General features: G+C 50.9%; 1 protein-coding gene across 6 annotated transcripts in view; it reads left to right on the top strand.

Moving 5' to 3' along the window:
- The window catches only part of FYCO1 (FYVE and coiled-coil domain autophagy adaptor 1), a 79,991-nt gene extending 54,847 nt beyond the window's left edge, over window positions 1-25,144 (top strand). For 4 of the 6 annotated variants that reach the window (XM_044933869.2, XM_044933871.2, XM_025272659.3 and 1 more), the window contains 4 exons: window positions 3,026-3,121; window positions 9,491-9,701; window positions 19,237-19,346; window positions 21,366-25,144. In XM_044933869.2, coding sequence (XP_044789804.2) covers window positions 3,026-3,121; window positions 9,491-9,701; window positions 19,237-19,346; window positions 21,366-21,441 — 493 coding nt within the window. In that variant the 3' untranslated portion in view covers window positions 21,442-25,144. The remainder of the gene's footprint in view (window positions 1-3,025; window positions 3,122-9,490; window positions 9,702-19,236; window positions 19,347-21,365) is intronic. The other 2 variants (XM_044933872.2, XM_044933873.2) reach the window with 2 other exon arrangements.
- Window positions 25,145-25,354: the final 210 nt, after the last annotated feature.

Genomic DNA, 25,354 nt, shown 5'->3' on the forward strand with positions numbered 1-25,354 from the left:
CCCCCGCCCGTCACAGAGCTCCCCGACACGGGGCCTCAGCCAGGACTGGCAAGGGTCGTGGGACCTACTCTGGTAATACTTGCAGGTAATCAGGTTGTCTGTGTCATGATGGTCAGAGAGGTGAGATGGAGGAGGAGAAGAAATAATAGATTAAGACTTTTTTTTTTCGATCGCACCCCACGGCTTGTGGGATCTTAGTTCCCCAACCAGGGATTGAACCTGTGCCTCCTACAGTGGGAGCAGAGAGCTGCTACCACTGGACCACCAGGGAAGTCCCGGCATCTTTTATTTATTCACTTATTATTATTTTTTTAATCGTTTGGCTTTTTCTTTTTTAAAAATTCCTTTTTCGTTTTTACATTTAGGTCTGTGATCCATTTCTGAGTTAATCTCTTGTATATGGTGCAAAGTATGATCAGTTGTTGTCACTGCCCTTTTGCACAGAGGTGTTCAGATTGTTTTCTAGCACCATTATCTCATGGCATGTGGGATCTTAGTTCCTCAATTAGGGATTGAACCCGTGCCTCCTGCATCAAAAGGTGAAGTCTTAGCCCCTCGGGGAAGTCCTCTGATGTCTTTTATTCTTAATGCAGGAAAACTGAGAGAACGAACCACAGTTTTCAGCATTCGTTTTCCATGTGTTATTTATCTCTCATTTATGGCTCTTGCACTTTGGACAAGGTTGAGAGCAAATGAAACGAGACAGGCTGACTGGCCCTGGGACTCCCGACTCCTCTCCCCTGTCCCCCTGCTTCCCCAGCTATTAAGTGGAGGTTGGACTGGATGATTCTTTGAGCTGCTTCTCGCACTAACATTCTGTGGTGGGAATCTGGAAGCCAGTGGTTGAAAGATGAACAGGAAGGAGGTGTTGGACAGGAAGGTCAGAGGTGGGCTGGGCCAAGGAGGAAAAGGAGTGACAGGCTTGCCCTTGGTGGCAGCAGACACTTCAGGACATGTTCTTGCTGCACCTTCCCTGAAACAGTGCCCGCCAGAGCGAGCCCGGCTCCTCCCGGCCAGTGGAATGCCTTCTCCAAGTCCTTTGAAACTTACAGCCTTTGTAAGCCAGCAGAACTGGGGTCCAGCTGGTTCCTTCTCCTCCCTTTTAGAGAGGAAAACATGGAGAAGGAAGTGGCTCGCCCAGAGTCAGAGTTGGTCATAAAGCCAAGACTGGAACCGCCTTGAGTGATGCCCACCCCTTCCACCTGCGTGCCCCCCTCTCTCACACACACACAAGCCATACTCCCTCTGGATCCACTCCATGCCCCAGCCACAGGGCGCCCACTGCTCGGACCTCAGGGCACTCAGACCCAAGGGCAGGGTGTCTGCAGACAGGCTCTCCCACCTGTCGTGGGCTGATGGAGACTGCACAGACATCCCTGGCCAGACACCTGGGCGCTAGTGGCTGTCTGATTATCTCGGGAGCCCTGGAGGCCCCCTCCATGCCAGCCGCCACCTGCACCCTCACAGCAGCGCCCTGGGCAGCCTGTCGCAGTCAGTGGGCTTGGCCCCCCAGCAGTAGACAGGAGCGGGGAGGGGAGTGGGGCCATGTGGTGGGGCAAGCAGCGGCCCAGCCTTGTGGGGGGCAGGTGTGGCATCCAGCTGTCTGAAGGAAGCCAGGTCTTCTGCCAGAGGTCTCCTGAGGGGAGAGGCCCCTCGTGCTGGGCTGTCCTCCAGAGAGAGAGGCTGTGTAAGTTGGCAGGCTGCAGTCTGTTTTGTGTGTGAGAGGATCCCGTTCAAGGTGAAGGGGCTGCAGTTTGGCCTCAGGTGTGGCTCTGCTAACCCAGCACCCGCCACCCTGTGAGCCCCTCGGAGACTTCCTCCTTCGGGATCTGTCCCCGATTCTTCTCTTGACTTCGTCAGCTTTCCCTCTGCCCTCTCATCCTGAATTTACACACTAACGATTCACTCCCCTGTGTGTATTTTTTCACAAGTATCATGGACGTGCTTTGATTCCTGCAGACAGCCGTGGCCTGTCCTTTGGGGCAGGGACAGTCCCTCCGCAGCCCGTTTGCAAGATCTTGTGGGCCAGGGGGAGATGAGACCCCTGCGGATGGGCAAGGCCCAGCGTGCCCGGGGGTGGGGATGAGTATGCAGTGCAGGAGCACGGAGGGGTGGGAGCGGGCGGCGGCTGCTGCGTGTGTCAGCCCCTGGGGGAGGCACCGGGCACCCCCCCACAGACTCCCAGGGTGTCGTGGTTACTGCAGTGCACCACGTGTTGCACAGACATTCCTGCCCCCAGAGCCGCGTGAGAGCCAGTGAGGCCTCTGTGTCCCCATCAGTGACCTGTGGCCACTGACATCTTAACCAGTACGCGCCAAGGAGCGGCAACTCAGTAGGGTTTAAAAACGTTCCTTGGGAACACTAAATGTAAAATTCAGAAGGTGCCTTTACTGCAGGACACTTCAGAGCCTTGAATTTACTGTGTAAGAACACCGTGAGTTTCGGAGAAAGAGTACGGGGTTCCCCTCCCCAGGCACTGGTGTTCCACAGAGCACACTTTGGGAACCTCTTTCCTGCCAGGCAGCTCCGGCAGCTGGTTCTCTGGACAGCAGACCATGATGGGAGGGAAGAGGAGATGTGGCATGGGTCTGCCCCCCTTATACGAGGGGGCCCCCACCACCTCCCTCTCGGCCCGTGCCATTTCCTGCCCCTTCACCCTGTCCTTGTTCCTCGGGGAAGGGCCAGAGCAGGCTCGTGGAGTCAGGGACAGGCGCTGTGAAGTCGGCATCCGTGGTGCTGGGCACTCGCCCCACGGCTGTAACCTCTGGTGTGGGAGAGGAGGGCGGCCCATTTGTGCCGGGCGGACGCTGGGGAGCTCACTGCAGCCCTGCTGTCCCCCCGCACCTCGCTGTCCTTCCCACCCTAGCCTGGCCCCCGTGGCTCCCCAGACACAGGGTTTGCGGGCTCTGTCCCAGCGTCTGTGATCGGAAGGGCTCCCTGTGTGTTCTGGGGATGGCTACTGGACTCCAGCAAGACTGCGGGCCTATGTGCTGACAGCTAGCGGGCTGTGTTTGTGACATTTCAGGGACACCACGTCCACCTCCCTCACCCCGGAGGATGCTGAAGACATGCCTGTGGGGCAGGATTCCGAAATCTGCTTGCTGAAGTCGGGAGAACTGATGTAAGCCGTGGGCCCTCGCTGGCCTTGCTGGGGTGGTGGGACCTGGAGGTCACAAGTGGGGAGGAGAGGAGGGACGCCAGAGGAGGCCTGGCCTTTCCGCGCCCCCGGAAAACACCCCTGTGCTCGGACTGGGCACCCACAGTGGCTTTCAGGTGTGCGCTGCTTTTCCTTTTTCCCTTCTTCGTTTTTTTGGTAAGATTTATATACAGTAAGATTTCCCGTTTGTAGTGCACAGTGCTTGGATTTAGACAGATGATACGGCGTAGTCACTGATTGTCTGGCAGCCCCCGCGTCCTGCTGGGCCAGAGGCTTATACAGTCTCGGGCCCCCATGCCCAGCCAGCTCCACTCCCCGTTCTGCCAAAGAGGAAACCTTGATCCAGAAAAGAAAAATGACTGCCCCCGCATGTGACCAAAGTGAAGATGTAGAACAGTCCTGTCACCCTGGAAGGCTTCCCTGTCCTCTCGTAGCCATTCTTCCCGCACTTCTGTGCCCTGTGTATGTTGCAAGGTGGTGCTTACTATGGAAAAGAAAAGCACCCCTCAATTTTAAATAGAAAACACTAAGAAGGTAAGACTTGAAGGAGCTGCCATGCAGATATGTGAGGGAACAGCATTCAGGTGGAGGGAACAGTCGGTGCACAGACCTGGGGCAGGATGGTGTCTGGTGTATATTCAAGGAATCCAGGAAGGGCCAGTGTGACTGCAGCAGAAAGCAGGAGAGAGACTGTGCGAGGAGGAGACAGGGCCCACGTCACATCAGGCCTTCTGGGCCATTGTAAGGACTTTTAATCTGAGGGAAATAGGAGCTTTAAATTAGATTTGGGTTAGAAGCATGACTTAGCCTAACTTACATTAGAAACACGGTCACTCTGGTTGCCATGTGAAGAATGACTCTGCAGGGACAGAAGTAGGGAGACCAGTAGAATTTACGTTTGTAATGTGAGCACTGTAGACAACAGACTTTTTTAAGATTACATTTGAGCAGAGATGGCAAACCCTTACTATCTCGTCATTACCATCTCCCTTAGCGAGACTGAGTATTCTCCTCTCGCTGAGCAGGTGAGGTCTAGAAAGTGAAAAAAGATTAAGGGCACAGTCCAGTGCCGGGGTCCAGCCCCAGCTGATCCAGGGTATTCAAAGGAGAGACGGCATAGGCGAGGGTCAGGAAACAACTGCTTAATTACACTTTAATTAAGGATACAAAGAGTAATAGAATAAGGATAGCTCAGTGAGGAAATTCAGTGGAGAAAAGCGGCTGAAATAAGGATAGCTCAGTAGGAAAACTCAGTGGAGAAAAGAGGCTGAGTAGCTTGGTTTACGCAGGAGACCAATAAAACTTCAAGACAAGAAGTTTGCACCACTTACGTAGGCCGCAGGCGTCCTTCCGTTCTCCCGAAGGAGAGGAGACACTGAGGCCTCCCTGGTCGGATCTTAGAAGCCCAGGCATAATTAGCAAGCATGGCGGGTTCCGCGCTCCAGATGGAGACTCAGCCAGAATTTGAAAGAGAGAGCGACATGGGGAGACCAAGTTTCGATGAACAAGGCCCGCACTTTATTTTCCAAAGTAGTTTTTATACCTTAAGTTATGCATAGAGGATAATGGGGGAAGGGGTGGAGTCATGCAAGGACAGCAGTTCCTGGTTCTAATCGAATCCAGGCTTTCAAACTTATCCTATGCAAAAGTTCAGGTGATTGACATCATCTTCTGGCCAGGAGGCCTGTTAACATTTTAAGAAACTTATTTTTCTCTAAAGGTGATTATTCCAAAGTCAGGCACCAGCCTCCCAAAAAGTACTGGACAAAGCTGCATTTTACATTTCTATACACCCATTATATCAGTCAATACACTGCCAAGGACACAGTAGGTAAGGAGTATGGAGACAGCAGCAAACATTGGCCCAACAAGTGAAAAACCCTTCACCAATACAATTTCTAATCAATCTTTTAACTACTCAAAGGAATCTGTGTTTAGGCAGTTTAGAACATCTCCTGCCTCTCACAGTTGGGAGGCTCTGAACAATCACATGTGGCCGGAAAAACCTATTCAGGCAGGCTAGAGGATTTCCAAAGGAGTTTGTAGGTTAAACACTGTCACACCCAGGAATTATTAACTGGAGCTGTAAGCTAATTCTTTTTTCAGAGAGAGGTAGTGGGGGACAGCCCCCCGTAAAGTCAGAGGTGTAGGTGAAAGCACAAAGCAGAAAGTAGGCAGACTGTGGTTTTGGGGGTAGATGCTCAAGAATTTCCAGGGGGACTCCTGAGGCTCGATCCCGCCTTTGCGTATGCCGAGCCTCCTTCCTCATGACCTTTGCCATGGGCGGAGCTCCTGCTCCCAGCAGTGATAGAATTCCAGTTGAGCTATTCCAGATCCTGAAAGATGATGCTGTGGAAAGTGCTGCACTCAATATGCAATATGCACTCAATATGCAATATGCCGGCTCCTGGCAGTCCAGGTCACTGGGTGCAAGGGCAGAATTCTGGAACGTAAAATGATGGAGGACCCAGCATCGGTGGGGCATCCTGTCAGTGAGTGGTGCAGCAAGATCTCCAGGTTATGACACCTCTTTTCCACAATAGACTCCTCTGCCTACTCTCAGATTCTTGAAAACTGTTAATATTGGACAAGACCTTTTTTTTTTTTCTATCAGTTCAGTTCAGTCACTCTGTTGTGTCCGACTCTCCAACCCCATGGACTGCAGCACGCCAGGCCTCCCTGTCCATCACCAGCTCCCGGAGTTTACTCAAATTCATGCCCATTGAGTCAATGATGCCATCCAACCATCTCATCCTCTGTCGTCCCCTTCTCCTCCCGCCCTCAATCTTTCCCAGCATCAGGGTCTTTTCAAATGAGTCAGCTCTTTGCATCAGGTGGCCAAAGTACTGGAGTTTTAGCTTCAGCATCAGTCCTTCCAATGAATATTCAGGACTGATTTCCTTTAGGATGGACCGGTTGGATCTTCTTGCAGTCCAAGGGACTCTAGAGAGTCTTCTCCAACACCACAGTTCAAAAGCATCAATTCTTTGGCTCTCAGCCTTCGTTATAGTCCAGCTCTTAAATCCATACATGACTACTGGAAAAACCGTAGCTTTGACTAGAAGGACCTTTGTTGGCAAGTAATATCTCTGCTTTTTAATATGCTGTCTAGGGTAATTATAACTTTTCTTCCAAGGAGTAAGCGTCTTTTAACTTCATGGCTGCAGTCACCATCTGCAATGATTTTGGAGCCCCCAAAAATAAAGTTTGTCACTGTTTCCACTGTTTCCCCATCTATTTGCCATGAAGTGATGGGACCAGATGCCATGATCTTAGTTTTCTGAATGTTGAGCTTTAAGGCAACTTTTTCACTGTCCTCTTTCACTTTCACCAAGAGGCTCTGTAGTTCTTCACTTTCTGCCATAAGGGTGGTGTCATCTGCCTATCTGAGGTTATTGATATCTGTCCCAGCAATCTTGATTCTAGCTTGTGCTTTCTCATGATGTGCTCTGCATATAAGTTAAATAAGCGGGGTGACAGTATACAGCCTTGACATACTCTTTTTCCTATTTGGAGCCAGTCTGTTGTTCCATGTCCAGTTTTAACTGTTGCTTCCTGACCTGCATACAGATTTCTCAAGAGGCAGGTCAGGTGGTTTGGTATTCCCATCTCTTTCAGAATTTTCCGTTTTTAACTATAATCAGCCAAAAAGCTAATTTAATTTAACACATGGAAAAATGGTCCATGGAATTAAATTTTTCACCCGTAAATGAGCTGTATCAGAGCTGTTCTTTAGAGTATTTTGGATTTTTAATCATCAGTTAGTCTTCTCATCTGCAAAGCTTGGCCAAGTATTCCCAGCCACCTTTACACCTTTGGAACCTTTAGCACCACCCCTTGAACCCCTATGCAGTCTTAGGCAAGTTACCTACTCTCCGTGAATTTTGGTTTCCACCCCTGTGTTAAAGGGGCAGCAGTATTTTTCTTCACAAAGGGCAGGCTGGTATAGTGGAAAGGCAGTGGCTTTGGCTCAGACCTGTGTGAACCTAGGCAGAGTCTTTTTGAATCTTAGCTTCCTCGTGTGTTGACGAGAACAAACCCGAAGGTGGTGAGCAGAGTCGGCCCTTTCACGGTTGAGGACAGGAGAGGAAGGCCACAGGCTCCCGACCTGCAGCTCCTCGATGGAGGCCCCACCCTCATGGCCTTGACTCACCTGCTGCCTCTGGATTTGCAGAGCCGCAGGGGGCGCGGCCCTTAATGAGGGAGACTGCCCTTCCAGGCAGGTTTTTCCTCTGACATAATTCTCACACCAGCCAGAGGCAGGCATGGTCATCCCTGGCTGCAGCCTGAGGCTGAGCCCTCTGGCAGGAACCAGCACCACGCCCTCCGTCCCAGGGAGGAACTCACTGTCCCAAACCTTTAAGCTTTTGGAACTGGCTGTTAATCCAGCCAAAATTCTCCAAGCCAGGCTTCAGCAATATGTGAACCATGAACTTCCTGATGTTCAAGCTGGTTTTAGAAAAGGCAGAGGAACCAGAGATCAAATTGCCAACATCCTCTAGATCATAGAAAAAGCAAGGAGTTCCAGAAAAACATCTATTTCTGCTTTATTGACTATGCCAAAGCCTTTGACTGTGTGGATCACAATAAACTGTGGAAAATTCTGAAAGAGATGGGAATACCAGACCACCTGATCTGCCTCTTGAGAAATTTGTATGCAGGTCAGGAAGCAACAGTTAGAACTGGACATGGAACAACAGACTGGGTTCCAAATAGGAAAAGGAGTTCGTCAAGGCTGTATATTGTCACCCTGCTTATTTAACTTCTATGCAAGAGTACATCATGAGAAACGCTGGACTGGAAGAAACACAAGCCGGAATCAAGATTGCCAGGAGAAATATCAATAACCTCAGATATGCAGATGACACCACCCTTATGGGAGAAAGTGAAGAGGAACTCAAAAGCCTCTTGATGAAAGTGAAAGTAGAGAGTGAAAAGGTTGGCTAAAAGCTCAACATTCAGAAAACAAAGATCATGGCATCTGGTCCCACCACTTCATGGGAAATAGATGGGGAAACAGTGGAAACAGTGTCAGACTTTATTTTTCTGGGCTCCAAAATCACTGCGGATGGTGACTGCAGCCATGAAATTAAAAGACGCTTACTCCCTGGAAGGAAAGTTATGACCAACCTAGATAGCATATTCAAAAGCAGAGACATTACTTTGCCAACAAAGGTTCGTCTAGTCAAGGCTATGGTTTTTCCTGTGGTCATGTATGGATGTGAGAGTTGGACTGTGAAGAAGGCTGAGTGCCGAAGAATTGATGCTTTTGAACTGTGGTGTTGGAGAAGACTCTTGAGAGTCCCTTGGACTGCAAGGAGACCCAACCAGTCCATTCTGAAGGAGATCAGCCCTGGGATTTCTTTGGAAGGAATGATGCTAAAGCTGAAACTCCAGTACTTTGGCCACCTCATGCGAAGAGTTGACTCATTGGAAAAGACCCTGATGCTGGGAGGGATTGGGGGCAGGAGGAGAAGGGGACGACAGAGGATGAGATGGCTGAATGGCATCACTGACTCGATGGACGTGAGTCTGAGTGAACTCTGGGAGTTGGTGATGGACAGGGAGGCCTGGCGTGCTGCGATTCACGGGGTCGCAAAGAGTCAGACACGACTGAGCGACTGATCTGATCTGATCTGAGGGAGAACAGGGACACGGCCCCCAGAAGCCTCTCTCCCCAGGGCCCTCATCCTACCCTGCATTAGCAAGTCTAGGGCATTTGCATTTAAGAAGTGCACATCAGGGTGCCCCCTTGAAACCTGGAGGCAGGTCCCACTTTCTGCTGAAAAGAGATCACCTACAGAAAGGGCAGGAAGTTTCAGACGATGGGTGTGCATTCTGCGGGTACTAAGCAGATAAAAGCGGGGGAGCGAAGAACTGGAAGGAGAAAGAGAGAGTGAACCGCTGGGCAGAGGGCAGCCGCAGGAGAGCTGTGGAAGCTGAGGCCTCCGCACACACTTCCTGCCCTCGAGGGGCTCAGAGCAGCCCAGGCATCTCTCGTTCCCGCCAGCTCGCAGGGACCACACCAGCTCCTTGAAGACAAGGATTGTCCTCTGTATTTTTCACTCCTGTGTCCCCAGTGCCTCGAGCTGTGCCTCGAGCTATGCCAGGCATCTTTTAATAGTTAAGTGCTCAGGAAACAGCTGATGGCGTGGGCTGCACATCAGGGTTTCTCCCACAATTAAGCCATGTCAGTCATGGTGACCAAAGGCTTGGCCACCCTTCAGCAGCCTCCAGCTGTCTCCAGTCACCTCTGAGTTACAGGCAACATGGCCAGTGGACTCAAGCGCTTTCCCTGCTGTGTTTAAGCCCCTCTCTGCATTCATGTTTCAGGATAAAATTACCCCTCACGGTGGAAGAGATCACCAACTTCGGCGAGGGCAGCAGGGAGCTGTTCGTGAGGTCCAGTACCTACAGCCTCATCCCCATCACCGTGGCCGAGGCAGGCCTCACCATCAGCTGGGTCTTCTCCTCCGACCCCAAGAGTATCTCCTTCAGCGTGGTCTTCCAGGAGGCCGAGGACACGCCGCTGGATCAGTGTAAGGTGAGGCCGGCTCCCTGCCAGCAGGATGCCCGGACAGCCCTTCCCTGGACTGCTCTGAGAAGGACAGAGGGAAACCAGGGTGGAAAAACCCAGGGCCTGCGTCAGGCAGAGCAGGCGATGCAGCTGGGCTTGTCCAGTGGGGACGGAAGGGCCTGAGAACTGTCTCCTAATGTCTGAAGGCCTTTCCTGGGTCAGCTTCAGACAGATGTTGGGATAGGTCGGTAGGTGAAACTGAAAGGAATACAGATGTGTGACTCAGGTTAAGGATCGTATTTTAACAGAGTCGTGGAGAGCAAGAGTGAGTCATCACGGGAGGTGGTGACCAAGATCTCTGCTTCCAGTTTTGAGCTTAGGGCGTTCAGCATCTCACTTCAGACGTCAAAAGAGACTCATAGCCTTTGTGTCAGTTGGGTGGTTGAGTTGGGAACCTTGGTAGCAGACACCAGTTCATAAACTCCTAAGAAATCCTAAGCATGTGACATTGACTGGCTGGTACTGTCGTCCTCAATTTTGGTTGCACTTTAGAAACACCCGGGAAACATTTTTAAACACACCTCTGAGTCCATAACCCAGACGCCCAAATCAAAATCACTCAGGGGAACCCAGGCATCTCTGGGTGATCCCAGTGGGCACCAAGGTTGAGAGTCACTGGTCTCCATCAAGGGAAGAAGTCAGAGGAGAACGGATAGGGTGGAGTGCAGAGCCCAGGACAGTGGATAGGCCTCCGGCAGGGCTGACTCCTTGCGGGCAGCAAGCAGGTGGGGCGGGGAGGCGGGGTCTGAATTCCTCGCCTGAGTCTCTGCAGGCAGGGTGCGAGGGGTGATGGAGGGAGAGCTGGTTTGCGTGGACGTTTGAGTTCCATTGGAATCACTGGGAGTGGAAGGAATGAGGACAGACACACAGGCTGGATTGCAGCTCAGGGTGCATCCCAGGCTTTTAGTACAACGTGTCCATTTTCTAAGAATGAAGCTAGAGAGGAGCAATTCGAAGTGGTGTGAAAGAAGCCTTCTGTGAAGTTTCTGTGATGATATCCACCAGTCCCTCATGCTTGTGGTCCTCAGGGTGTCCTAAGGGGCTCACGTCACGGTCTGGGGAGGGCCCAGGGCCCCAGGAGGGCCAGGCTCTGGCGTGCTGGGTGCACAGATGGCCGCGCCGGCTCCAGCATCCACGTCTGCTATTTGACGTAGGGGGGACGTCAGCCCCTCTGGGCTTGCTCTCCTGCTGTCCCTGTCCTGTGGTACCTGCTCATTACAGATTGCTTTGTCATGTCTCTCCTCTTCAGATTCATGCCTAAAATTAAAATCTGGCCCCCTGAGTTGGCCTTCTTGAACGGAGTTTCATGCTCGTTCTTATTTAAAAACTGCCTTGCCCCTCTTTTCCTTTCGGGGGCTCATGACCTCGCTGCACATGTAGGGAGCCCTTCCTTCCTGAGCAATTCTGAACATCCACCTGGGAGGTCCTGGGCCTGTGGTTGGAGAGCAGTTACAGGCTCAGCCATGCCAGAGCAGCTTGCCTGGACAGTTAGTTGGTCGAGCAGCTTAAGCAGTGGGCTTGTCAGCTCTGCGCTAACAAACAGCTGCACTGCCCAGAACTCACCCCAGCACCTTTGCTGTTCACCTCACGTTCCTAAGGCCCGCTGAGCGCCTAAGCACTGCGTCTGCCCAGATTAGACACAGGTGGGTGTCCATGGTGAGAGAGGGAGGGGACAGATCCTGTGTCCACACCTGTCCCCTTGCTCAGTCACTCACCTGCCTAATCCTCATGGCCCTGAAAGACCTGGCTGGTTCCTCTCAGGATTCAGGAGCTCAGAGTCCTCATCTCGGGCTCCATTGTTGCCTGGAGGGTATGGCAGCCGTTGTCGTTCCCACAGTGGTCGCCAGGGGGCAGAAGAAGCTCACGGTGAGTGAGAGGGTGTCACTCTCTCAGGGGCTCCTCTGCCATCCCCAGCCCGCTGTGGGGTTGCTGTTAAATCTGCCTGAGGTCCTGGACAGACATCAGCCTGGAGAGTCTGTGTCCAGGCTCACTTCTTTAGCATTTCACCTGTGGACTCCCCGGGTGATGCCCTGACCAGCCTGGACCTTGTGGAAACAAGAGGGCATAGTGCACCTCGCAGCACTTAGGTTTCATGGTGACAGAGGCTCAGACTTCAGGAACTGGGCTAGGTCCTTGCACTCAGTTCACAACCATTCACTGAACTTCCGTGGTATAGTGGGCTCTGTAGGGCCCACTGAGGATCAGGAGAGAAGGGCCACGCTGGGATCTGCCCTTGAGGAGCTCAGAGTATCATCAGAGAGAGGCCCTGTGAAAGAAACAACTGCGATTCCAGGTAGTGACTGTCATGACGGGGTGGCACCGGGCGGGGGGTGGGGGAGCAGTAAGAAGGGCACCTAACCCAGCCTGGGGGGCGTTAGCAGACCAGGAGACTCCTGGGCCAAACCAGGAGAAGCTATTGGGAGGGGTGGGAGGGGGCACGGCTTACAGGAGAAGCGTCCAGGCAGAGGGAACAGCGTGGCAGCCCAGTGCCGTCTCTAGAGCATGTCAGATACGCCCCACCCGGGACCACCCTCTCTCCAGAGGGCCCCTCTCCATCAAGGCCGGGCCTGGACACTGAGATGAGAGATGGTGCGTTTGGGAAGCACTTAAAAGAAGCAGTAAATCACGGACCTGAGGCCACCCGTATGCAGACCACTGGTCTGAAGCCTGGGACTAGTCAGGGACCAAGATCCGGGCCCTGCCTGTCTCTTTGCCCAGAGAAGCCAGAGGCCTGCCTGGGGCTGTTAAGAGTCAGGGGAGGAGCAGGGGCAGGGAGCTTTTTATTTTTAAATAACTTTGAAGAGATACAATTTACATACATACATGTAATTCACCCATTTAAAATGTTCAGTTATCTTAGTTATCTTAGCAGTTCATCACCACTGTCTAATTTTAGATCATTTTCATCACTGCATAAAGCAAAAAGAAACCCTGTATCCATTTGCAGTCACTACCTCCTCCCAGCAACTAGCAGCCTGCCCTCTGTCCTTAACGGCTTTCCTGTTCTGGACATTTCATGTGAATGGAATCACGCGTTACGTGGCCTTTTGTGACTGGGTTTTTCCATTTAGCATAGAATCACGGCTCTGTACCAGGGCCCAGGCCACTGGAGTTTCTCAAGAGAGCAGTAAAACCAACTGGACTGTTGTGCAGACAAGTGGTGTAAATCAGGTCACAGCTGTCCAAGCAGGGGAGGCCGATGCGGGATGGCCCCAGAGTTCACACAGCAGAGACTGTCTTGCTCAGGTTTACACGGGACCCCAGTCGTCATCTGTCACCTCAGCTGTATGGGCTTTGACACCAATTGTTGTTCAGTTGCTCACTCATGTCTGACTCTTTGCAACCCCATGGACTATGTACAGCATGCCACGCTTCTCTGTTCTTCACTATCTCCCGGAGTTTGCTCAAACTCAAGTCCATTGAGTCAGTGATAGCATCCAACCATCTCATCCTCTGTCATCCCCTTCTCCTGCCCTCAGTCTTTCCCAGCATCAGGGTCTTTTGCAGTGAGTGGGCTCTTCACATCAGGTGGCCAAAGTGTTGGAGCTTCAGCTTCAGCATCAGTCGTTCCAGTGAATACTCAGGGTTGATTTCTTTAGGATTGACTGGTTAGATCTCCTTGTTGTCCAAGGGACTCTGAAGAGTCTTCGGCAGCACCACAGATCAAAAGCATCAATTCTTTGGCGCTCAGCCTTCCTTATGGTCCAACTCTTACATCCGTACATGACTACTGACAAAATTACAGCTTTGACTATAGAGACCTTTGTCGGAAAAGTGATGTCTTTGCTTTTTGTGTTTTTATTTTATTACTTTGTTTGTTTGTTTCTGCTTTTTAATACTCTGTCTTGGCTTGTCATAGCTTTTCTTCCAAGGAACAAGAGTCTTTTAACTTCATGGCTGCAGTCACCACCCACAGTGATTTTGGAGTCCAAGAAAGTAAAGTCTCTCACTGTTTCCATTGTTTCCCTATCTGTTTGCCATGAAGTGATAGGACCAGATGCCATGATCTTAGCTTTTTGAATATTGAGTTGTAAGCCAGCTTTTTCATTCTTCTCTTTCACTTTTATCAAGAGGCTCTTTAGTTCCTCTTTGCTTTCTGCCATAAGGGTTGTATCATCTGTATATCTGAGGTTCCTGACATTTTTCCCGGCAATCTTGATTCCAGCTTGTGCTTTATCCAACCCAGAATTTCACATGATACACTCTGCATGTAAGTTAAATAAGCAGGGTGACAGTATACAGCCTTGACATACTCCTTTCCCAATTTGGAACCAATCTGTTGTTCCATGTCCAGTTCTGTTGCTTCTTGACCTGCGTATAGATTTCTCAGGAGGCAGGTAGGGTCTGGTATTCCCATCTCTTAAAGAACTTTCCACAGTTTTACACCAGAGCCTTTGTCTCCCCTAGATGGTTTGGTTGATTAATTTAAAGTAATAGCGAGAAAATCTTACAGATTTTGACCATGGTGGAAAAAACAGCAGCTGGAATAAACAAAAAGTCTATAGACTGTTTTAAAGAAATAAAGAGTATTATCTTACATGTCCTCTTCGGAGGATACTGCCTTGACAAGCTCTTGGCTTTTGCTTTGTAATCAAAGTAGTGTGTGGGAAGGCTGAGGAGCGAGGCACACAGGCGTCCCCGTGTAAACCGCAAGCCTTTCTCCCCGGCGCTTCCTCTACATGCGCTTGCTGAAATTTCTCAGGCCAGGCTCAAAACTTTTAGGTTATGGATCACAGGAACAGAGCCAACCACTCAACCTCCCAAGAGTCTCAGTTCCCTGTAGAACTAGAATATTATAAACCATTAATGGAGCTCAATGAGATACCACGTTCTACTTGGTAGAGGAGCTGCTGCAGAGCCCACACGTAGGAGGTCCTCATGCATCTCAGTCTCCTCCAGGCTTGTCTTGGGCCGTCCTGCTCCCTCAGCACCACCAGCTTGCAGTCAGAGCCGGGGTACTGTGGTGGCAGGAGCCTGCTCTGCGCTCTGTCTCTCTCCCAGGCCTTTGAGGTCTCCCTTTTGACTTTTGTCTGACTCATGTGTTATTTAGTTTGGGATATTTGGGGATTTTCTAGACAACTGCGGTTTTTTTCTAACTTAACTCCATTGTCAGAAAACACACTTTTTATAGTTTGGATCCTTTTAAATGTAATTTTTCTTAATGGCCTAAAATGTGGCCCACCTAGCGATTATTCCAAGTATACTGGAAAAGTCTGTCACTGTTTCCATTGTTTCCCCATCTATTTGCCATAAAGTGATGGGACCAGATGCCATGATCTTAGTTTTTTAATGTGGAGTTTTAAGCCAGCTTTTTCATTCTCCTCTTTCACTTTCATCAAGAGGCTCTTTAGTTCCTCTTCGCTTTCTGCCATTAGGGTGGTGTCATCTGCATATCTGAGGTTATTGATATTTCTCCCGGCAATCTTGATTCCAGCTTGTGCTTCATCCAGCCTGGCATTTTGCAGATGTATTCTGCATATAAGTCAAATAAGCAGGGTGACAATATACAGCCTTGAAGTACTCTTTTCCCAGTTTGGAACCAGTCTGCTGTTCCATGTTCGGTTCTAACTATTGCTTCTTGACCTGCATACAGATTTCTCAGGAGGCAGGTAAGGTGGTCTGGTATTCCCATCTCTTAAAGAGGGGTGAAAACTGTGAAGCACAGTTTGTTGTGATCCACGCAGTCAAAGGCTTTGTCAGTAAAGCAGAAGTAGATGTTTTTCTGGAATTCTCTTCCTTTTTTGATGATCCAATGGATATTGGCAATTTGATCTCTGGTTCCTCTGCCTTTTCTAAATCCAGCTTAAACATCTGGAAGTTCTCAGTTCCCATACTGTTGAAGCCTTGCTTGGAGAATTTTGAGCATTACTTTGCTGGTGTGTGAGATGAGTGCAATTGTGTGGTAGTTTGAGCATTCTTTGGCATTGCCTTTCTTTGGGATTGGAATGAAAATTGATCTTTTTCAGTCCTGTGACCACTGCTGAGTTTTCCAAATTTGCTGGCATATTGAGTGCAGCACTTTCACAGCATCATCTTTTAGGATTTGAAATAGCTCAACTGGAATTCCATCACCTCCACTAGCTTTGTTTGTAGTGATGCTTTGTAAGCCCCACTTGATGTAAGGCCCTCTTGACTTCACAGTCCAGGATATCTGGCTCTAGGTGAGTGATCACACCATTGTGGTTATCTGGGTTGTGAAGATCTTTTTTGTCTAGTTCTTCTGTGTATTCTTGCCACCTCTTCTTAATATCTTCTACTTAGGTCCATACCGTTTCTGTCCTTTATTGTGCCCATCTTTGCATGAAATGTTCACTTGGTATAGTGACAGACTATTTTCTTGGGCTCCAAAATCACTATCGACAGTGACTATAGCCATGAAATTAAAAGCCGCTTGCTCCTTGGAAGAAAAACTATGACAAACCTAAACAGCATATTAAAAAGCAGAGACATTACTTTACCAGCAAAGGTCTGTCTAGTCAAAGCTATGGTTTTTCCAGTAATCATGTATGGATGTTAGAGTTGGACCATAAGGAAAGCTGAGTGCTGAGAATTCATGCTTTTGAACTATGGTGTTGGAGAAAACTCTTGAGAGTCCCTTGGATAAGCCAAAAGTTCAAACCAGTCAATCCTAAAATAAATTAGTGCTGAAAATTCATTGGAAAGACTGGTGCTGAAGCTGAAACTCCAATTCTTTGGCCACCTGATGTGAAGAACTGACTCATTTGAAAAGACTCTGATGCTGAGAAAGATTGAAGGCGGGAGAAGGGGACGACAGAGGATGAGATGATTGGATAGCGTCACCAACTCGATGGACATGAGTTTGAGCAAGCTCTGAGAGTTGGTGATGGAGAGGGAAGCCTAGCATGCTACAGTCCATAGGGTCACAAAGAGTCAGACACGAGTGAATGACTGAACTGAACTAATACTGGGAAAGAATGCGTGTTCTGCTATTGTTGGGTGGAGTGTCCTATAAATATCAGTTAGATCAAGTTAATAGATAATGCTTAGGATTGTTATCCCTTGATGAATTGCCGTCTTTATCATTTATGATACTATCCCTGGCCATGTTCTTTGATGTAAAATCTACTTGGATATTACTGTAGCGTCTTTTGACCAGTGTTAGCATGGTATGGGGCTTCCCTGGTGGCTCAGTGGTAAAGAATCTGTTTGAAGTACAGGAGACTTGGGTTCAATCCCTGGGACAGGAAGGTCCCCTGGAGAAGGGCATGGCAACCCACTCTAGTACTCTTACCTAGAGAACTCCATGGACAGAGGAGCCTGGCGGGCTGTAGTCCATAGGGTCGCACAGAGCTGGACACGACTGAAGTGACTGAGCGGCAGCAGCATGGTGTATCTTCTTACATTCCTTTACTTTTAACTTAGTTGCTCAGTCATATATGACTCTTTGAGACCCCCATGGACTCCAGCCCACTGGGCTCCTCTGTCCATGGTATTCTCCGGCAAGAATACTAAAGTGGGTTGCTATTCCCTTCTCCAGGATGTTTTCCCGACCCAGGGATCCAACCTGAGTCTCTTATTTATTTTTATTCGCTGGCCACACCAGGCGGGGGGACAACATGTTCAAAAGCACGGGAGAATGGCTGAGATTTACCCTCCCAAGAAGTAACCAAAACAGACAAAATACGAGAAGCAACGGTTTTCAAGTCACTGCACAGTAGGCGATGATGGACAGTGATCTTTGCTAGAACAAGTTGAGCCCGGAAATTGCCCTAGTTTACTGCTTTGAGAGGAAAAGAGAGCAATCAGCAGGTGGAACAAATAAAAAACAGTGAGATGAGAGACTCAAACCTAACCTTATTGACAATCGCATTAATGTAAGTTAGATAAACATCCCAATTGAAAGGCAGGAATTGTTAAGTTGGATAAAAGTAAGCCCCAACCCCATCATGCCTACAAGCAATAAAATTTAAATGTAAAGATACAAATAAGTTAGACGTGTGTGCACTCAGTCGTGTCTGACTCTTTGAGGCCCCATGGACTGTACTAACTAAATTGTCCTAGCTCAGTGTTGCCTCTTCCAGGAAGTCCTCCCTGATTCTGCCTCTCCTGCCACCCACCGAAAGGCTGGGATAGGCACCCTCCCCAGTACCCCTACTGTGACAGCCTCACCCAGCACAACTGAGTGTTTTCTTATCTGTTATCACCATTAAACCACAAGATCCTTAAGGGCAGAGCTTTTTGTGGGAACTGACTCCACTTTGGGAACTTTGTGGCCACCGTGTAGCGTTTCAAGAAATAGGCAGCTATGTTCAGCCTTGAGGTGAAAAAGTAATCTCATCTTTGTGTTTTGGATTCAGTCATTTTACACAGGTTGACAACGTTCACGTGCAGGTTTTCTCTAGTTGCGGCAAGTGGGGGCTGCTGTTTGTCGTGCGCAGGCTTCTGACTGCGGCGGCTCCTCTTGTGGAGCCCGGGCTCTGGGCGTGCAGGCTGCAGCGCAGGCTTCTCACTGCGGCGGCTCCTCTTGTGGAGCCCGGGCTCTGGGTGTACAGGCTGCAGTAGTTGCAGCCCTGGGCTCAGCAGTTGTGGCTCGAGGGCCTAGTGCCCCTCAGCCTGTGGGATCTTCCCAGACCAGGGAACATACCCATGTCCCCTGCATTGGCAGATGGATACTTAACCGCTGGGACCAGCAGGGAAGCCCTCCCAAAAATGTTTTTAATTTTGACTGGCTCTGTGTTACTTCCTATTATATCTTCAGTTTTAAAGTATCTCACCTGGCCAGCAGTTTGAAGACTTCCCGTGGGGAAGATGTTGGCCATCCCAGGACCCCAGCCCTGGCCCTGGCCAGCTCACACCATGTGCTCAGACTTGGCCTCTGACAGTGAGGCCCTGGGAACAATGTTCTCAGAAAATAAGTGTCTCCTGGGATTAATTTATCATTCTCAGAGGAGATAGGAAGCTGGAGACCTGGAAAGATGAAAGGGCTCTGGGATATACGGACTGACTGGGGCCAAGTGAGAAGCCACGGGTGGAGCCGGGGCAGTCAGCCTGGAGGAAAGCAGACCCAGAAGCTTCACAGAGTGCCCGAGAGACATGGATGGAGGGCTTGGCCTGTCCTCTGACACCCCCAAGGGCAGCAGCATTAGCACCAACAGGAAGGGACCAGGCAGGATTTCACCTGGAGTAAGCCTCTGCTTCCTGAAGCCAGGAAGAAGCTGCTTCTCTGGACAGTAGAGCATTCTGGCACTGGCCATGGTCAGAGGAGGCTGGGGGGACCATTCTTTCAGGATGCTGACCTATCATGATTTTGGATGAAACTCATGTCTATACTGGTCCCCGCCCCTTTGTAAGTTATTGACAAACCCAGGGCATGTGGAAGGACACCGCCCGGAAGTGGGAGCTGATGAGGCTCAGCTGTGACCTCGGACGAGGCATTCAGCCTCCCTGGACCTCAGTTTCCTTCCCCAAATGAAGAGTCTGCCCAGAGGCTCTGTGGTGCCCTCCACTTCTGTGACACTTTCCCATCTGCTTCTCCTCCCAGGTGCTCATTCCCACCACCCGCTGCAATTCCCACAAGGAGAACATCCAGGGCCAGCTCAAGGTCCGCACACCAGGCATCTACCTGCTCATCTTCGACAACACTTTTTCCAGGTAGGCCGCCTTCTCGGTCAGCATCCGGATGAACCCACCCGGCACCCCGCCTCAAGGACAGAGGTGGACATTTAAAAGCAGTTGTTTAATTACCAGTCCCTGATTATCAGTGGTTCATTAATTTTAGACCTATACTCTGGTGTTCAGTGTCCTTTGTAGAGTGTGTAACACACAGCCTGATACTTACAGAGTCTCACCACAGGTTAAGTGTGTTCACTTTCCTCTGCTCTTATTAATACTACTCCCTTCAGCCGCACAGTAGCCCCATGCAGTAGGGACTGTCTTTCTCCTCGTGTTACTGCTAAGGGGCTGAGGACCTAGAAGAGGGGCACTCCCAATCACACAGCTGGTGGTGGGGCTGGATTTGAACCCAGGTGGCCTGGCTTGAGGCTCTAGGCTCTTACCCGGGATGCTCTTCTGCTTCTGCCGTCCTGATGCCCTCTGCCCAGGCCAGAGAAGAGCCCAGCAAATACAGTGGAAGGATTGGGCAGATGGGTAAATGGATGGATGGATGGATGAGAGAGAAGTGAAGTAAAAAGGCCCAGAGCTAATCAGAACTGGAGCTGTGAGGCGAGGCCCTGGGCCCCTCGTCCAGGGAGTGGAGCAGCAGGTACCATCTCTGGGGAGCACGATTTCAGAGCTCCAGGTGCAGGTCCAGGAGTGAGTGCAGGGTTGAGGGGTCAGGAGGATGGGAGTGAATGGAGATGAGGCTGGAGGGGCGTCCAAGAAAGGAAGCAGGACAGCAGACCAGTGTTGGTTGAGCATCTGCCTCGAGCCAGGGCCCTGCTTCATGGAGATGTGCGGCTGGCACGGTGAAGGCTGCTGGGCACCTGTCCCTCTTCTGGCTTCAGTGTAAGCCCTTAGTAGGGGCTCGCTTTGCTCATAAGACCTGTCCGATCAGCATTCAGCCACATCCTCACTGAGCGGGGCCCTGAGCTAGCGGCCACATCCCTCCCCATGGGTGCCCTTGCCAGCCCGCTGGGCTTTAAGCACAGTAACTTAATAGCTATTAAGTAGGTGAGAAGCTGGGGTGCCACCTGTTGGTGAAAGCCGGAGTGCAACCTCTCACCACCTCAGGGCCTTGAACTCCCAGGGCGTGTGGCTGAGGGCGTCCACCAAGGGAGAGCTTGGAAGAACGGGCTCCCCACCTTTCCCCCTCCCCACCCTTCCCCCACACATCCCCAGGAACATGAACACACCCTGCGTTAGCAGGATTCTTGGGCATGGGCTCTGCATGTCCAGAAAGCTGGTCAGACCGGGCATGGGCCTCAGCCCCTCAGGGCAGCGGTCAGGAGACGGGGTGGAGGCCAGCCCAGCAGAGGGTCTGCTCTCCCCTCTGGGTTTTACTGGAACCCCAGTGTCCTCTGTGGTGGCAGCCAGCATTGTTACTACCTCCCTGAGCCCCACCACAGGTTGACAGAGAGGCTGGGAGCAGCGTGTTGAGGGCAGAGGCAGCCGCAGACCGGCTTTGCAGTCGGCATTAGGAGCGGCCGTGGTGCTGAAACACACTGCAGCCCTCGCCACTGACGTCATCTCAGGGCCTACTCAAGGTTTTCAAAGCACGGCAGCGGAAGAGATCCAGATGTCCAGTCAGAATGAGATCCAGGCTCGCCTCCACTGTGTGTGTCCCCTCCACGCCTGCGCCACCCACTTCCCCAGGGCAGCCCAGACCACCGAGACCCCTGAGACACCCCCACCCCAGGGCCCCTTCAGAGCAGCAAGGCAAGGAGGGGTGCTTCACAGTGTGGGACTGAATGGGCATTTCTGCACCCAAGCCCAGGACAGTCCACGGAGGTGTCCTAAGACCCTGACACTTTGCAGGAAGATGTCTCTGCTAGAGAGACAGGAAATGGGGGTGAGGGGACCCGGAAGAGTCCATGCAGTCTGTGAGGGACCCCAGGCTCGGAGCAGAGGTCTTTGCACCAAAGCTTCCCATGCCAGCCAGCACCCACCCCAGCCAAGTCACTGCAGCTGCTTCCAGCCCTCGGAATAACCCCTCCTTCCCCATTTGTCTCCTAGATTTGTCTCCAAGAAAGTCTTTTATCACTTAACTGTTGACCGGCCTGTGATCTACGATGGAAGTGATTTCCCGTAACCTCAAGTACCTGGATTTTGCTAGTTTCACATTACCCACAGGAAACACTACTCCTCCTCACTTGTCACGTAAAGCACCTAAAAAACCCAGAAAACAAAAAATAGCTGCTCTAAAGCTCTCAGTATCCATTATGCAACTTTAGGAGACGGGCCCTTGGCTGCTCGTCAGAGCCACGTTGCTCCGAGCGCCGTGTACTCGGCACTGCGCACATCACTCTTAGCCCCGTGGCTCATAAGGGCTCAAGTGATGTTTTCCATTGTCCTCACACCCAGAGGGACACTATGCCAAAGGTTTAAACGCTCAGGAGACCACTGGCCTCTCCAGGGGGGCGCAGTTGGCTCCAGGCCTCCTATGAAGAGTTTCCTAGGTCAGAGGGGTCCCGACTTCCACCCGTGGAGAGACACAGCCCCCCTGTGCCCAGCCAGGCATCACAGGTGACCATGAGCTGGAAGGCCTGGCCAGACCCTGTGGGGCCCTCGAGTCCTCCCTGGGAAAGGACGTCAGGGCACCTAGGGGCCCGCCTGAGATCCCATCCAGCTTCCTCGATCATGCTCCTGTCCCCTCCTGCCCGGGGAGTGCAGGCTCAGAGGGGCCGCCAGCTGCACTTTTCTCCTGGCCCTTCTGTCTGGGCGAGTCTGTCTTGGAGCAAAGCCCTCCACTCAGCTGGGCCTCTCAACAGCTCAAAATACCACCCTAAGAATCAGAAGTGAAGCTAATCCAGGAAACAGAACCCACCGGCTGAGGGTCTGCAGTGCAGTCTACGTCCAGATGGCCAGAGCCCAGATGCTGGGTAACGTCCACGCCATGACCAAAAGGCTGGACGCATCAGCCTGTGGGGCTCGTTCCTCAGCCTGTCTTTGTTTATATTAACAAGAGCTTCTGCAGATACGTTTACTAATGATTACATTCAGGGTGGGAACCACTTTTAAAAATCGGGGGCTTCTTAAGAGAAGTCTTTGCTAACTCAAGTATACACGGGCATAATTCATGAATCGGCTCTTTGCTCACCTCTCGGTCCCTCCTCCCCACCTGCCTAGGTTCCCTGCACCCCTTTTCCACTTCCTGCTGCTCAGCCTGCACCTGACACCTGGGAGCAAATGAATCCTCTGTCCTTTTCCGGGACAAGAAGCAGATGATCTTCCTGTTCTCTGTGGCCCTTTTCTCCCACCACAGGGCGCTCACCTGTGATGGCCTCTCTGTGCCCTGTTCACAGGGCAGTCAGGACCCAGGTCCTTCCGCGGTGAGCAGAGATCTGACCAAGCAGCCCACCTTAGCTGTGGTCAGGAGAGAGGGTACCTGGCAAGGCAACTGCAAGTCCAAGTACCCCACCAGCCCTTCAGCTAGCCCGGTGACTAAGCCGAGTCACACCACGTCGAAGCTTCATCTCGTCATTCACGAGCCTGGTCTGACTGGTTTTGAGAACTGACGAATGGGTCAAGAATCCTTGGCCAAGTTCAGTTCAGACCCCATACCCCCAAGGCGCCAGCAGAGGTAGGAGGAAATGACTTTGGCAGTAGACTCAGAACTTCCATTTAAACAGGAGACATAGGCGCTTCCAGGCACTTGAAGTGGGGCTTGAGACACGGTGAACAGAACCTTCCAGAAAAGAGCTGGCCCTCTCGTGCTCTCTTTCCTGAGAGCAGCCGCCTGTGGCAGAAAGCCAGAAGTCTCTAGCACCTCATTGAGCAAGGTCCTGCCGGTGCTTAGCACCAAAACAGAAATGGCCAGGCCCCCAGAGACTTCCTGGATTCGTGCTTGTCCTTACAGAGTGCCACACTGCTTGAAAGCAAACTACCCTGCCTTTAAATCCATCTCCCCCTTGAAAAGGATAATCAGATGTAGCTGGCTCACCACTTGAGAGAAACAAAAGACCCTGAAGCATCTGGAATCTCGGTTTGAGTGCTTAGCTTTCCCAGGATACCCTGGAGACATGGCCAAGCAGACGGCCCTCTGCTCATGTCACCACCGTCACCTGCAGCTCGAATCAGCTTTTCTCAAGTAGCCGATATGTTTCCTGCGGAAGGCCTGAGACATTCCATCTGAGGCTTGTTCTGAACCTCTGTGACTCGACCCCCCAGGGGACCAACTGCAGCTTAAAAAAATCCCGTGGCTCTTGTGAAGCCAACCCAGAGCCACTCTGCAGGAGCTCGCGGGCCCCTAGTGCCAGCACCGCAGCTGGTGACGGCAGTGGCAGAGAGGCCTTCGCTGCCCCTGCGCCCGCCCCGCCTCTGCAGCGTATCTAGTTTTTTGTGCTGAATGGACTCTTGTTCTTCGTTACTTTGCTGTGGGAGCTCGGGTTTGCTGTGCAGCTAGAGATCATCTTGGCATATTTAAGTATAGCTTGTATAAACTGCTTTCTTATTTTAAACAAGTTCCCAACTTTACTGAAGTTTGGGGGTTGAGGTATTCTTTTCAATGCAAACGATAATGAAAAACAGCTATTGAAAGTGGCGGCCCAGGCCAGTAGACTGAATTAACACTAAAAGTCAACAAGTAGGAAGCATTCTTGGGATCCCAGATCACTATCTAAAAAAAAGAAAAAAAAATCCCCCAGCAGCCTCTTTGGGGGCTGGCTGAGCTCTCTGAATAACTGTTGCTGTTTAGTACAAGCTTAGTACCAGCCGCCTTGCTCACCACTGCCTTGGGAGCCACTGATCACCCTCACCCAGGAACACGAGGCCTCTGTCAGGCACCCTCATCCACCGCCAGCAAGCATGTTTGGGAGAAAGCGTAGCCCCTGCAGAGCACTTCTGGCTGGAGCCCACCTACTCCACATCCACTGGATCAAGAGCAGGCAAGGAAATTCTCAAACAGGAATCTGGAACTGAAACACTACATAGGGTCTGAAAAGTATGAATGCACAGCCACGCTAGATAAATCAGAGATAAAGGAGATGGTTTTTTAAAATTATTTTCAGTTGTCACTCACCTTCGGTGGTGAAGCCATTCCAGACTCATCTGAAAAGAAATCCCCATTTGGGGATGAAATCTCAGTCTGTGTTTTATCATTGTGGTTAGCTGTCGACCATACGTTTTTATAGGAGTTTCAGGTTTAGAAGCCCCCCTTGGAGACTCCACCTTGGAGAACCCCAGCCTCAGCCCACAGGTGTTGAGAACGAGAGCAGAGCCACCCTCTGCAATGCTCAGAACCAAGGGTCACCTGGCACAGAGAATGTTCAGTCACCATCTGCGTTTACAAAACACTTACCCAAAAGGTTCTTTTCAGTGGAACCCTGGGTGAATTCTCTGTTGTGGTGCTTCCAAGGAAACAAAGACAGTTAATAATGCCTTTTCTCTCTTAAGCACTTTTTCAAAATAACACAGTACATCTTTAAATTTGGGGAGGCATTTCTGATAAAAAGACTTCCTCAGAACCTGAGGACAAGGGCTGTCCAGAGATGCTCCTGTCCCCCCATGGCTGCAGAGCAACAGTGAAGCCTCAGTTGGGTGGCTTCCAAATCAGAATTGCACTTTAATTGACCAATCCTCAATGCTCGCGGCCTTACGGGGTAGTGGGTCTGGGAACCCATCTCTTTTTTATCTGCCAAATAATTACCAGAAGCACATCAAATGCCAACTCTCCACCTGCCCAGTGGGGGTGAGGAACTTTTGTATCCCAAAACATAGTCCGTATAGCATCTGCTGCACCATTTGGGAATGTCTTATTTTTAATCTCAGGATTTAAATAAACACTATGACATTGAGAGTGGCGTCACCTTTCATTCCATTGAGACATAAGGTGAGAGAGGAAGTTGCACACAGCAGAATGGGGGCAAAGCTGTTGGGCCATGTCAAGTCCTGTGACTTCAAAAGGGAAAAAAAAAAAGCAGCTGTTCTAAGAGGTTGCCAAATTGGCCTGGTATCTGGACCCACAGTCTGCGCTGAGGTCCGAGTTCAGACCTGCCTCAGCCAAT

The sequence above is a fragment of the Bubalus bubalis genome, chromosome 21 (genome assembly GCF_019923935.1).
Source record: "Bubalus bubalis isolate 160015118507 breed Murrah chromosome 21, NDDB_SH_1, whole genome shotgun sequence".
Lineage (NCBI taxonomy): Eukaryota > Metazoa > Chordata > Mammalia > Artiodactyla > Bovidae > Bubalus > Bubalus bubalis.